This window comes from Phyllostomus discolor, chromosome 14, assembly GCF_004126475.2.
Source record: "Phyllostomus discolor isolate MPI-MPIP mPhyDis1 chromosome 14, mPhyDis1.pri.v3, whole genome shotgun sequence".
Taxonomy (NCBI): domain Eukaryota; kingdom Metazoa; phylum Chordata; class Mammalia; order Chiroptera; family Phyllostomidae; genus Phyllostomus; species Phyllostomus discolor.
Window position 1 is genome coordinate 9,621,242 of NC_040916.2, and position 12,887 is coordinate 9,634,128.

At 48.1% G+C, this 12,887-nt stretch overlaps 1 protein-coding gene across 1 annotated transcript in view; it reads left to right on the forward strand.

The window, feature by feature from the left end:
- The window catches only part of HHAT (hedgehog acyltransferase), a 223,980-nt gene that overhangs the window by 86,053 nt on the left and 125,040 nt on the right, over positions 1 to 12,887 (forward strand). The window contains 1 exon segment of the mRNA XM_028530785.2: positions 5,745 to 5,780. Coding sequence (XP_028386586.1) covers positions 5,745 to 5,780 — 36 coding nt within the window.

A 12,887-nucleotide genomic window follows, 5' to 3' on the forward strand; every position in this document is an offset into this window, starting at 1 on the left:
TATATGTACAGAGAAGACATTACTCACCTTTTAACATTGTGTTAATATTTGCTTTGTGTTAAGTTCCTACGACCCGGTGGCGTTTTGGGAGTACGTGCTGACTTGTTTAATTGCCCGGTTCCCAGTCCCCAACCTCTTGGGGTCTGACCTACTTTATTGTGGTTCCCGAAACACTGGGTATCTTGGGCCCAGTTTGCCTTATAAACAGAAGCTGAGGCCCATGTCTCTATATAATCTTTCCCGAGGGGGGAATAAAAGGCAAAATCAGATATTTTTTATTCTCTACTTGGAGATAATTTAGTGGTCAGGTTGTCAAAGGCAACCTGGGCAGAAAGATCATCAGGGCCTTGTTGGGGATATGGATTTCTCTCCCTCTGTCTTGCTGCTTTTTGTTGCATTGATGCAAGTTGTGCCTGGAAGAAAGAAGAGAAGAGCATCTACCATGATCTCCGGAGCCAGCCCTTGTCCATCTCAGTAACACTTTCGATTCCAGCCCAGGTCACATTCTGGCTTCTGGTGGGAGGAGCCTAAGTTCCTTCCACTTTTCTTTCAGCTGATGACTTTGCCTCATACCCTGTTAAAATTCTTCCCTCTTCCAAATATGCTGGTAACTTTAACCACCTTCTGTTGTATCTTCTCTACCCTTCACCTAACACAGTGGAAAATTTCCCCCAAGATAAACAAAAAAGCAACCTCATTTGTCTCATCCTTCTAGAAGCATTTATGACCCTTTTCTTCCCTTTTAGAACCAAGCTCGTCATAAGAGTCATAAGTGTTATTTATGCCAACTGTCCTGCTTCCTCTCCCTTACATTTGCTCTTTAAAAAAATCCTCACCCGAGATATGTTTATAGATTTGAGAGAGAGAGGGAGGGGGAGAGAGAGAGAGAAACATTGGTTGGTTTTCTCCTGTATTTGCCCTGACCAGGAATCAAACCCACAACCTAGGTATGTGAGCTGACCGGGTATCAAACCCACAACCCTTTGGTGCATAGGATGATGCTCCAAGCAACTGAGCCATCAGCCAGGGCTCACACTTTCTCTTCACTTGGCTGTGGTCTGGTTTCATTTCAGCCAACCAATGAGGCTGCACTTGTTCAAGCTGTCGGTGACCTCTGTGTTGGCAAGTATGTTCAGCTGATATTTGTACACGATTTGATATTAGACCTTTACCTCACAATGTGCACAAAAATTAACTTAAAATACATTATAGACTTAAATATAGGAGCTAAACATAAAACTTTTAGAAGAAAATACATGAGGAAAAAATTTTAAGACCACGGATTAGGCAAAGATGTGTTAGCTATGGCACTAAATGCACAATAGAAAAATGATTAAGTTGGATTTGAAAAGTTGAACACTTTTGTGCTTCAAACATGTTTCAGAAAATGAGAAGACAAGCTACATATGGATAGAAAGTATTTTCAAATTGTACGTCTGATAAAGGCCTTGTTTCCAGAACATACCAAAGGCAGGAACTTAGTCCTGTTGTTCACGGTTGCGTCCCCTGAGCACCTGCTGCCATATCCGACGTCTGAAAGGTGCTTCATGAACATCTGCTGGACAAATGAGTGGGCACAGCATTAGTGCAGTTTGGGGATGAACCTTCAGGAGCTCAGTAAAGTCTGAGGGGGAGGGAAAATAACCTGGAACTTCTGTAGAATGTTTATGAAGTACACATCACATTTGTTCCTTTCTGCACAATTATGAAAACGGAGGCATGGAGGGATGATTTTTTGGCCCAAGGACAAACACTATTAAGGGGAGACCACAAGCTGGGACCTCGAGTCTCTCTTCCCACATCCAGGGAGAGGTGTTTCCTGCTGTAGTCTGGGAAAGCTCTTCACTCCTCAGCCACTTCTTCCTGGCTCTGGCACCTGTCTCCTTCTCTTGCTCCAGCGCTGTGAGGCATCTAGGTCTCTAGGCTTTTGGTCCGTTTCCCAGAACCTGCTCCCTGATACTCTAGTGCCAGACCCACTTGCCTGGCACCACGGAGCGCTCACCATGGGAAAGGCCAGCAGCATTTTCACCACGTTTGCTCTTCGTAGACTTATTCGGTCCTCCCCGGGCTGTGATTCCCAGTTTCTACTTTCCCATCAGACTTTGGTATTTCACCAGGTGGGACTGGGCTGCCAGCTGGGGTCTTACTGACCTAAGTTCACTTTCACTTTTCCCTGTTTTCCCAGCATCGTTTTCATTCTTGACTGTTCAGGCTCTCGAATAGAAATGCAGGTTAGATCCATCCACAGCCGGACTGTGGGAGGAATGTAAGAAAGTGAGGGAGTGGCATCCTGCAGACTCCGTATCCACATGACATTGACGGACGGACATGGAGATGGTATGACATGAGGCCAGTTAGTAAATGACATCATCAGAAAGCCTGTCCCAAGGATTGCGTCCAGGGCATTCTCAGAAAATAAAGACGTTGATTGAGACTGAGAGGAGGGCAGTGTTGTGATACTTTGGATAAAAACTGGGGTCTGGGGGACCTGGTCCGTTAGCCTTAGCTCTGCCACTATTATGTATTTGTATTTTAAATTATTGCATCTTCTTTATCCTCTATTTCCTAATCCTTCAAGTAAGGAGGTTAGAGCAGGCACACTTTCAGATCTTTACCACCCTCTGGAACTAAGTTAGGTGGCCCAGGCGGCACGAATGAGGGCCTCCTGAGTCTAGATGCATGCTTTGTTCTCATAGTGACCTGACTTGGTTTTACTTCCCGCTCTCTAAGCTGGTTTTCAAACTCCCTAGGCAGACGTGTGAGAGTGTGGCAGCCCACTGATGGGTGAACTGCCTGGAGATGAAAACCTGAGATCTGAGTGTGAGACTTCATGTAAACTCTGCCTGGCCTCACAACTGTGGTTTGAAAACGTAACTCGCTGGTTGTATGGCTTATGCAACTTCCAGCCCCATTTCATTGCCTTTTGTTGGCCAGACCCCTCCTTTGTCACAGATGTGCTAAACTTGGGGACACACAGTCTCTGTGCTCTGTGAATAAACACATGTGCAGCCCCATTTTGTCAGGCGCCAGGAGCCTAATTCTGATGCCCGGGGAGGCTTTCACAGGAACAGTGGTCAGCGTTGTGGTAAAGAAATCTCAGGGCTGCATCAGCCCAGGCACGTCCACTAGCTTGCTGATGGTTGTCAGATGAGAACGGCTGCTTTGCGAGTTAGAATTCACTCCTGGTGATGCTTCCTGAAAGTGGATCTTTATGGCCATCCATTCCGGGTTCCTCCCTGATGGCTCAGCCTCCTCTAACACCCTATAACTAGGCTTGCACTCATTGCATCATGGGAAGTTCACTGTCTTGTTAGGTGGGGCCTTGCCACGTGGGTGAGCAAGTTCCTCTGTATACGTCTGTCCAGCTGAAAGCCACTCTGCGCTGCTGCTGTCGATGGGTGTTCAGACAACAAAACTTTCACGTCACACACACATAAACAAGGTTTCTGGGTTTTGATTTCTGGAAGGACCCGGAGTGACACACACAGGATGGCTTGTGTCCTCACAAGGAAACCCTGGTTTACCTCGTGGGCCAGGAGCTGTGAGGGATTGTTCTCCTAGAAAGTGATAAGGATGGTTGTGCTGCGGTTTGACAGGCATGTTATTTCCAAAGAGAAGCCGCATTTCCATCTGTGGGTATTTATCTCATGTATTTACATGGAATTGTTTATGTGTTAAATAACAACTTTTGAGCGTCTTCAGTGTGCAGGCACCATGAGAAGTGTGCTATGACAGCATGTCACTCACATGTTGACCCGCTCAACAGATACTCCCTGAGAATCGGCTTGGTGCCATCCATGAAGGGAGAAAACATTTGGTATTGACCATACTGTACCGAGATTATTGTTGGCATTGCCATTTCTTTGCTAGGGGTTATGTGCCGTGCACTGCCGACTTCCCACTATCTGGCGCACCGTGAGCATGTGGTAATAAATATTGGTTAAGTGAGTCAGTGGCTGGATGCGTGAAGGGAACAAGCACAGACTCGGGTGTTTGGTACGCTCAGCTGGATCCTGACTCATCAGTTCACTAGTCATGTGGCTGGGGATAAGGACAGGTGGCTTTGTAAAACAGGGAGCTATTTTGCAGGGTTTGTTGTGAGGGTTAAAAGAGATCTTAATGTAGAAAGAAAGAGAGTAAAAAGAAAAAGAGAGAAAGAAAGAGAAAAGGGCTTATTCCATTCCCAGTCTATCGCCTGAAGACGCCTTTTCCAACTACCTGTTTCTAACTAATGGGAACATATTTCTAGAAACTTCATTGGTTTGCTCGTGTTTTGAAATGAAAGACACAGCCCCACAGAAGAGGCCCCACCCTTGAGCCTCTCGGAAGGAGCTGAAACCGTCTTTACCCTGGTGGAGAGGAGGCCCGAGTCCCCGCTGGGGAAGAGGAAAAGGCTCTGGAGGCGGGCGGTGGTGGTGGTCGCACCATGGTGTAAATGCACCTAATGCCGCTGAGCCGGATGTTTACAGATGTTTCGAATGGTACCGTTTGGCATTGTTTCTCTATTCTCACCTACCCCATAACCATGACCTACAAATAGATGTTTGAGCCATAAAAGAATGTTGCCATTTAAAGAGACCCCACAAAGAATTGTGTTTTAATGTCAGTCATCACCTGCCATATATCAGATGGTGAGCTGAGGTGCTGGGTGCTCCTGGGACACGGGTAGGGGTGGAGCTGGAGGCTAGGGAGAGTCAGGGCCTGGGCAGTCGGCCCCCACTCCAGGTGAGTTTCTTTGTCCATTGCTCATCGTCTGTACAGACAGAATTAATTCAGGCCTTGCGCGGGCAGATCACTAACCCAGGAGGCCAGTCTGGTAGTGGGGGGCACAACCACCACCATCCAGGGGGTTCGAAGCAGTGATATAGCCAGCAGACAGCAGTGTCCTGAAGCTGGCCATGCAGTCTTCTTGCTTGGAGCCGGACCCAAAGGGAGGGAAGGACTGTGTGGTTGGAGGTGCAGGAGGAACAAGTGTGCTAACCAGGGAGACCAGGGCAGTGCGCTTTACACGGACTCAGTAAATTTAGTGGTGTCCAGGGAAGGCTGTGGCCGGAAGCACGCCCCCAAGGCTTACTGGATGCCCGGTGTGAGGCCCCCGCTCAGTGGCAGACACACCAGCGAGGACGTGGAGCTGCTCTGCCCCCTCCCACCTCGGGCAGACCCAGGTGGGGATGAGGTTGCTCTCCCGGGGGAAAAGCTGCAGGGACTCTGGGAGGGGTGGGGAGGACCAGAGCTGACCCTTCCCCACCTTGTTCTTCCCTTTGGCCAGTGCAGTTTTATGCTTTTAAAATATGTTTCATTTACTTTGGAGTAAATGAACCTCTAAGACAACGAGTGTCACAAAAGGGCTCACCTGTTGGAAAATGGAGGGTACCTGGCCAATCTACCCTTAGGGCCTTAGTTTCTAGAGGGAGCGTGGACTGGCCGAGACAGCTTTGCCATCACGGAGCAGCGGTTATGCATCGGAACCACCTGCGGGTCCTGCCCAATCTCATTGCTCGAGCAAGAAATCCCCAGGATTTCTGACTCCGTGCGTCTGAGGCCGGGCCTGGGAATTTGCATTTCCAGTAGACCCCAGGTAATGCTGCTGCGGCTGCTCCAGAGGCCGCCCTTTGAGAACAGCTATCACAGAGTAATCCACTTGTTCATCATGCTCTGAATGTCAGTTACAGATTTTCGTTGTCAAGTCCACCATTTCCGTAAATACCTTCTACTGACATGCTTGTCTGTGTCTCCTTGAACAGGTATTTTGACGTAGGACTCCATGATTTCTTGATCAGGTAAGCCGATACTTTTTATTTTCAACGTCCTTGAACATCATGTCTATTAGGGAGGACAAAGATGAAAATAAAGTCTGTGTTCAATATCTTGGTAAATAATGGCAGTTGTATGCCTGTCGAGAAAATACCACCAGCCCTGTTTCTTGGTGCCTCCTAGTGTCCAGTGAGATTACCCTTCCTACACAATCAAAAGAAATTTATGTTTAAAGGGGTTTGTATCTAAAGGGAGAGTTACCCGAGAGCTCAGACGAGCTGAGTTCCAGCCGCTGGGCATCTGGAAAGGCAAGGAGAGCAGAGCGCCGGCCTGCATGCGTGTATTAAACAACACGTGCAGCCAGTTTTCCCTCCACCGACTCCCGCTTCTTAAACTGAATCTATTGTTTGTTTTACAGTCATAAAGATACAGCCTCCTCATAATGGAAGGAGATTACAGATGGCAGTTTATATCCTAATTTATTGGCGATTTTTATCAGAGTTGGCTTATGAGGCTTATTAATTCTAAGTAGCTATTAAATCAAACAGGAAATACACCAGAATATTAACAGTGGTGGTAAGAATATGCATGAGATTTTTTCCTGCCATCAGCTTTGCTGTATTTTCTAGGTTTTTTATACTGAGCATGCATTATTCTAACAAAGGTGAAAAATTACCGTTAAAGTGCCTGTCAAGAATGTGTGGGAAGCAGTAACGGGTGCTGAAGGACTGTAAGCTGAAGACTGTACGCAAACACCAAATCATGGAGAGTGATGAGCTTTCTGCAAATGCCTGGCTCCAGATGCAGATTAGTTCCGACTGAGAGTCTGCTGTTAACCCATCTGTCAGTCACACGTGACTCCTGGCAGAGGTGGCTCAGTTCTCCCCGTGCACGGCCATCTCCCTGTGGGAAAGATGCCCTCGGTGCTCTCGGGAGGACCTGGACATGGTCAGCATTTCCTTTGTCCCACACCCACGGCGTGTTCGCTGTGCTGGATCGTGCATGGCGGTGTTCCATGAAAGGCCACGGGCACCTTGTCCTTTCTCTGGGGCCTCATCCAGGGCCTTGAAATGCCCTTGGCCCACCCCAGACCCAAGGCCAATGGATTGTCCTGCTTTCTCCAGGATGTCGCACACGGTGTGTAAACCACACACCTCGGCACACCAAGCGTAAATGCATTTTAGCAGGAGGGGTAAAGGGCCAGCAGCCATGGGAAAGGCAGGCATGAGCATTCCATATCCAGGCCGATCAGGAAAAGCTGTCTGGGTGTCCTCCTCAGGGAGCAGTGTGGATTTTCGGGTTAATGTCTCCGGTGCTTTGTACTGCTGCCGTGCTACTTTCTCATCGTTCCTTGCTGTGGGTGCAAGTTTCTACTTTTCTTCTTTTCTCTAGCAACTTTCCTGAGGGCATGGGGACGTGACTTAATCACCTTTCCATAATCACATTGTATAGTATCAACTTTCAACAAACACTTACGGAGGAGTGAATTATTGAGGGAATGAATGAAATGAGGCCAAAAAAAGGACAAGGAGGGTGAGGATAAAGATGAAGCTATTGAGACAACAAATTATTTATTCAACAAATAATCATTAAGCCTCCCACATGCCACTCACTTGGGTATATTGGGGAATACCATTATGAGAAAAACAGACTGTGATTTAAAGCTTTCCCTGAGACTGCCACTTGCCAGGCATGTGGTGCGTCACCTGTGTGGGAAGGAAGGGCGGTCTCCCTCTGGGACCCCTCCTCCCTGTCCTCCTTCTGGGCTCCTGCCCTGTCTCGGATGTTGGGGACACAGCGGAGGGAGGCATGGTTAAGTGCCTCTAATAAACTGGTGCTGAGATGCCCCCTGCCCTTTTTCGTGGGTCCTGGTAAGATGCCCTACTAGTCACCTGAATCTGTGTTTTGTGCACCAAGCCGTGAGGGAGTAAGGCTTCTCCCTGCCTTGACATCTCTCGGCCATTTCCTCTCCCCAGTCTGGTAGGCAAAGAGCAAATAACAGGCCCCCTGCTTATCCATTTGGGGAAGAGAGGACAGTTCCCCCTTCTGTGAGGAGGTCTCTTCATCACCCCGCCCATGACGGCACTCCCCTCTAGGCCAAGAATTTAAAGACCCCAAGCACCCTTCCTTGGTCTCCTGCCCAGCTCAGGAGAAGAGTGGGAGTGGGGGAGGCGGTTCCCAGTAGCAGTCAGACCTCCATCTCTTAGAAATCCAGGATGGGGGTGGAGGCATCACCTCTTTATTTATAGCCCCCCCCCCCCTTAAAAAACAGGTCCTTTCTGCTCCCGGTGTGGGAGGTCAAGCCTGGCAGGGACTGAGCACAGCACCATTTCGCACCTGCCTGAGAGCTGTTTCACTGGCACGGGACCCTGAGGCCAGGTTCAGGAAGGTGGGGGCTGGTGCCAGGGGGAGGGGAGGGGATGGCAGCAGCAGCTCGGTGAAGAAGTTAAGCTGTGAAGGGGAGGAAAGAAAGGCCCTACAACTGATGGAGAGGGAGATTTGAGAGGGGATTTCTTCCCTTTTTAAATTGGAGCACCTCTTGCTATTTAGCAGGTCTAAGGAGTCATTTAGACTTAGAGAAGGTGGTGTCAGATGTCTGGAGAGAAGCGAGTGCGACTGCCCAGGGAAGGAGGACGCAGAGGCACGGAGTGGTGCCCTGGCAACCCCGGAGAGCACTGACATGTTCCTGCAAATACGTCTCTGAAGAATAGTGCAGGGTGCCGGCAAGGCGAGGCGGCAGGCAGTACCTGAGGAATCCTCACTCAGCTTTGACCAAGAAAAGAAAATATGTTTCCCCTTGTGAAAGAGGAGATGGTGGAGAAGTTAACTCCATGTACTGACTGGCTCAAGCTGTCAGCGTGCACGCTGGTCTGCCAGGCTGTATCGAATGCTCAGCGTTTGGCGCAGCAGAAGCAGTAGCTAGCGTGCCTGAACTTAATCAGCAGCATCATTACGCTGATGGCAGTATTACCAACTCCTCTGGAATGACATAACCTTCTGCAAGGCCAAGAGCCCCGTCTGTGATCTCAGCCTAGGCAACTGCAAGGAGAGACATGTTTCCTTTTAAGTGGATGGAGTGTCTCGCTGAGCTCTGCCCAGGAAGAAGCCATCACATTTAATGAAATGTGAGCATTTTTTGGTATTGGTGTTTTATGATGACTGGAAACATTCAGTGAGTGCAGTCTTTTTGCGTCTTTTAGGAATCACAGGAAAGACTTTTAGGAAACAGTACTCCCAACTCACTTAAGAAGAAACTCAGAAGGACACTATTGACTGGAGTTCTTAATGTGTCACCATAAGAGAAAAAGGAAGAAAGTGGCCAGCCTGGGAAAAGAGGTTATAGAAGGAAATAGCTCTGTTTCACTTGAGATAAAAAGGTGGCCTGTTTAAATGAGCTTAGTTTAGTTGGGGAAAGAATGCAACAATGCAAGAACGACTCGTGAGGTTTGGCTTGGTTCTTGCTGACTGAGACAGTTTGCATTTTACCCGGAATCATAGCGGCCCCACAGCTTTTATGAAGGCAATTTGCGATTGCTTTGAACTTGCCCACCATCGGCCCCCTTCTGAATTGCTCGGGTTGGGGAACCGTTTCAAGTGATACAGGATGCCCTCGTGGCTTTGAAAAGAAAACCTGGAGCCATCCCACTTCCATCTTGTCTGAAGGGTTAAACTTGTCTGTTTTCCTTTTACAATTTTTCGTTGCTTATATATTTTAAAAACTAGAAAAATATTCACCCTTGTTTCCTTCTTTTCTGTATTGTTTATATTTGGCTATTTAATCCATTTCATTTACAGATTTCAAATTAGCAAAATACATTTTCTTTACCACCACTTTCCAGTTTTATTCTGAAGACACACTGTGAGTCATCAGTGCCACTACTTTTGCTCTAAGTAGATGCTCTGGATCCCTTAGGGCTGGTGGAGGTGCACCGCGGGGCCCCTGCCTCTGACCCGCCCTGTGGAATAGAAGAAGGACCCTTCCCAAGTGAGCGGGAGGAGAGCTGGGCTAACCCCTCTCCCTCCTGTCCCTCCTTAGGACTGCGGAAGCCTGTTCCGGCTCTGAGCTGTTGTGGAATCAAGAGAAAAGTGGGGGAGAGAGTGGGCATGTGGTCCTGGGAGTAGGAACCAGATGGTAATAGGAAGAGAATTAGCATCTGTTAGTCCGACTAACAGCTTCGAGAAACAACAGATACATGCATGAAACCATGATGTGTGTTTTTGTAGATAAATATAGAAGAAAAAAACATGATGTATATATTGTTACATGGGCTTTTGAATTTTTATCCTGTAAATATAACATGGAAATCAACGTTTTTGCCTAAGTGACTAATTTTGAGTAGTGGCCTGAAAAGCACGTGAGCTGCCGCGAGCCCGAATTCTGTGTCTCTGTGGCCCTGACCGGGCGCTGCTGGGGGCTTTTCGTGGCATCCAGCCGGGAGACGAGGTTTCTTCTGCGCCTGCCTGCTGCACACTCGGGGCACCCTTGCTCAGCCCTCCTTTGCTCCACCGTGCTGTGTGCGAACCAGCAGCTAAGGTGTGTGTGGCGTCCCAGTGACAAAGTGACTGAAGTAAAAAGTGAAGAACATGTGAGGGGAGAAAGCCAGGCACCCAAACAGGCCCCACAGAGGCAGTTAATGAGAGGCGGGCGGGGTGCTGAAGAGAAGCCAGTGCGCTTCCACGGGGATGTCCCCCTTCCACAGGGGTGTCCTTTCACAAGGGTGTCCCTCTTCCACGGGGCTCTCTCCCTTCTACAGAGGTGTCCTTCCATGGGGGTGTCCCCTTGCCATGGGTTGGTTGTCCCCTCTACCACACAACCTGTTGCATCTGCCTCCTGAGCATCTCTCACATTGCCCTTTCCTCTCTGCTTTTGGTGAAAAGGTGGGCCCCTTTGTCTTCAGTCTGAGCTTTTTACCTCACAGAGCTGTAGTGAGGGGTAATCATAAGTGCAAATCGGTCACTCTGTGCCTGGGAACAGCAGGGACACAGTAAAGGGATAGCTTTGTCCTTCTCCTCCCCCACTTCATCTCGGAAGTCAGAGTGCTGGTTTGAGTCCTGGCCTCTCTCCTTCTAGCTGTGTGACTTTAGGTGGCTCGCTAGCCCTTTCTGAGCCTTTGTCTATAAGTCCACTCCTTACCTGATGCTCTCACTTTCTCCTCAGAAGCAGCCCATGTCCTGGGCTCACCACACTGGGTCTCAGGCTGCCTCTCCATCTCGCCTCACCCTCACTCCCCCAAGTGCAGCTGCCTGCTGGGACCCAGCGCTGCTCCGTGTCCCTCCCCTGTTTCCAGGATCCTTTCCTTTGCTCATGGGTCTCTGGGCCTAGAGTACCCAGCCTTCCTCTTCATCCCTCAAAGGTCAGGGGCATCTGCAGGGATCCCCAAGCTCTACTTCCGGAGGTGTAGTGGGTTTGGGTGGAGCCCCGGGTCGGTACACTTACCGCTCACTCCAGGTGACTCTTGGGCATGGGGAAGAGTGGAACCTGGAGTTTTATAAAGAGTCTTTTTGTGCCTGTCACATGTTCCTGGATGGGGAGCTTTTTGAGGACAGGGTCTGATTCGTCTGTGGAGCCCCCACGGTGCCTCATAGTGTCTGATGTCCAGAGAGTCCTTAAAAATGTTTGAATGGATACATTTTTAAAAATGTATTGATTATGCTGTTCCAGTTGTCCCATTTTCCCTCCTTCACTCCCCTCCTTCCTGCACACCCCCTTCCACCCACATTCCCCCCCTTTAGTTCATGTCCATGGGTCGTGCATATAAGTCCTTTAGCTTCTACATTTCTCATACTGTTCTTACCCTCCCCCTGTCTATTTTCTACCCACCATCTATGCTACTTATTCTCTGCACCTTTTCCCCCTCTCTCCCCTTCCCACTCCCCTATTACTAACCCTCCATGTGATCTCCATTTCTGGGGTTCTGCTCCCATTCTAGTTGTTTGCTAGTTTGCTTTTGTTTTTGTTTTAGGTCTGGTTGTTAATAATTGTGAGTCTGCTGTCATTTTACTGTTCATATTTTTTATCTTCTTTTTCTTAGATAAATCCCTTTTACATTTCATATAATAAGGGCTTGGTGATTATGAACTCCTTTAACTTGACCTTATCTGAGAAGCACTTTATCTGCCCTTCCATTCTAAATGAAAGCTTTGCTGGATACAGCAATCTTGGATGTAGGTCCTTGTCTTTCATGACTTGGAATACTTCTTTCCAGCCCCTTCTTACCTGTAAGGTCTCTTTTGAGAAATCAGCTGATAGTCTCATGGGAACTCCTTTGTAGTTAATTGTTGCCTTTTCTCTTGCTGCTTCTAGGATTCTCTCCTTATTTTTAATCTTGAGTAATGCAATTATGATGTGCCTTGGTGTGTTCCTCCTTGGGTCCAACTTCTTTGGGACTCTCTGAGTTTCCTGGACTTCCTGGAAGCCTATTTCCTTTGCCCTATTAGGGAAGTTCTCCTTCATTATTTGTTCAAATAAGTTTTCAATTTGTTGCTCTTCCTCTACTCCTTCTGGTACCCCTAAAATTCAAATGTTGGAATGTTTAAAGATGTCCTGGAGGTTCCTAAGCCTCTCCTCATTTTTTTGAATTCTTGTTTCTTCATTCTTTTCTGATTGGACGTTTCTTTCTTCCTTCTGGTCCACTCCTTTGATTTGAGTCCCAGTTTCCTTCCCATCACTATTGGTTCCCGTACATTTTCCTTTATTTCACTTAGCATTGCCTTCATTTTTTTCATCTAAATTGTGATCAAATTCAACCATTTCTGTGAGCATCCTGATTACCAGTGTTTTGAACTGTGCATCTGATAGGTTGGCTATCTTTGTCGCTTAGTTGTATTTTTTCTGGAACTTTGATCTGTTCTTTCACTTAGGCCATATTTTTTGTCTTGATGCACCTGTTATGTAGTGAGGTGGGAGCCCTAGGTGTTCATGAGGTGGGGTAACCCACATCGCTGGGTTGTGATGCTGTATGTGGAGAATGGGTCTGAGAGGGACCAATGGCGCTTGCTCCTCTCTCTGCTGGATTTCAGTCACTTCCCCTGCTTCCCACAAGCAAATTGGGCCCTTCTGGTGCTGATTCCCGGGTGGGTTGGCTTGTGTATGTTCTAGGACCCTGTGGGTCTCTCTAGTGAACTCTCCTGTG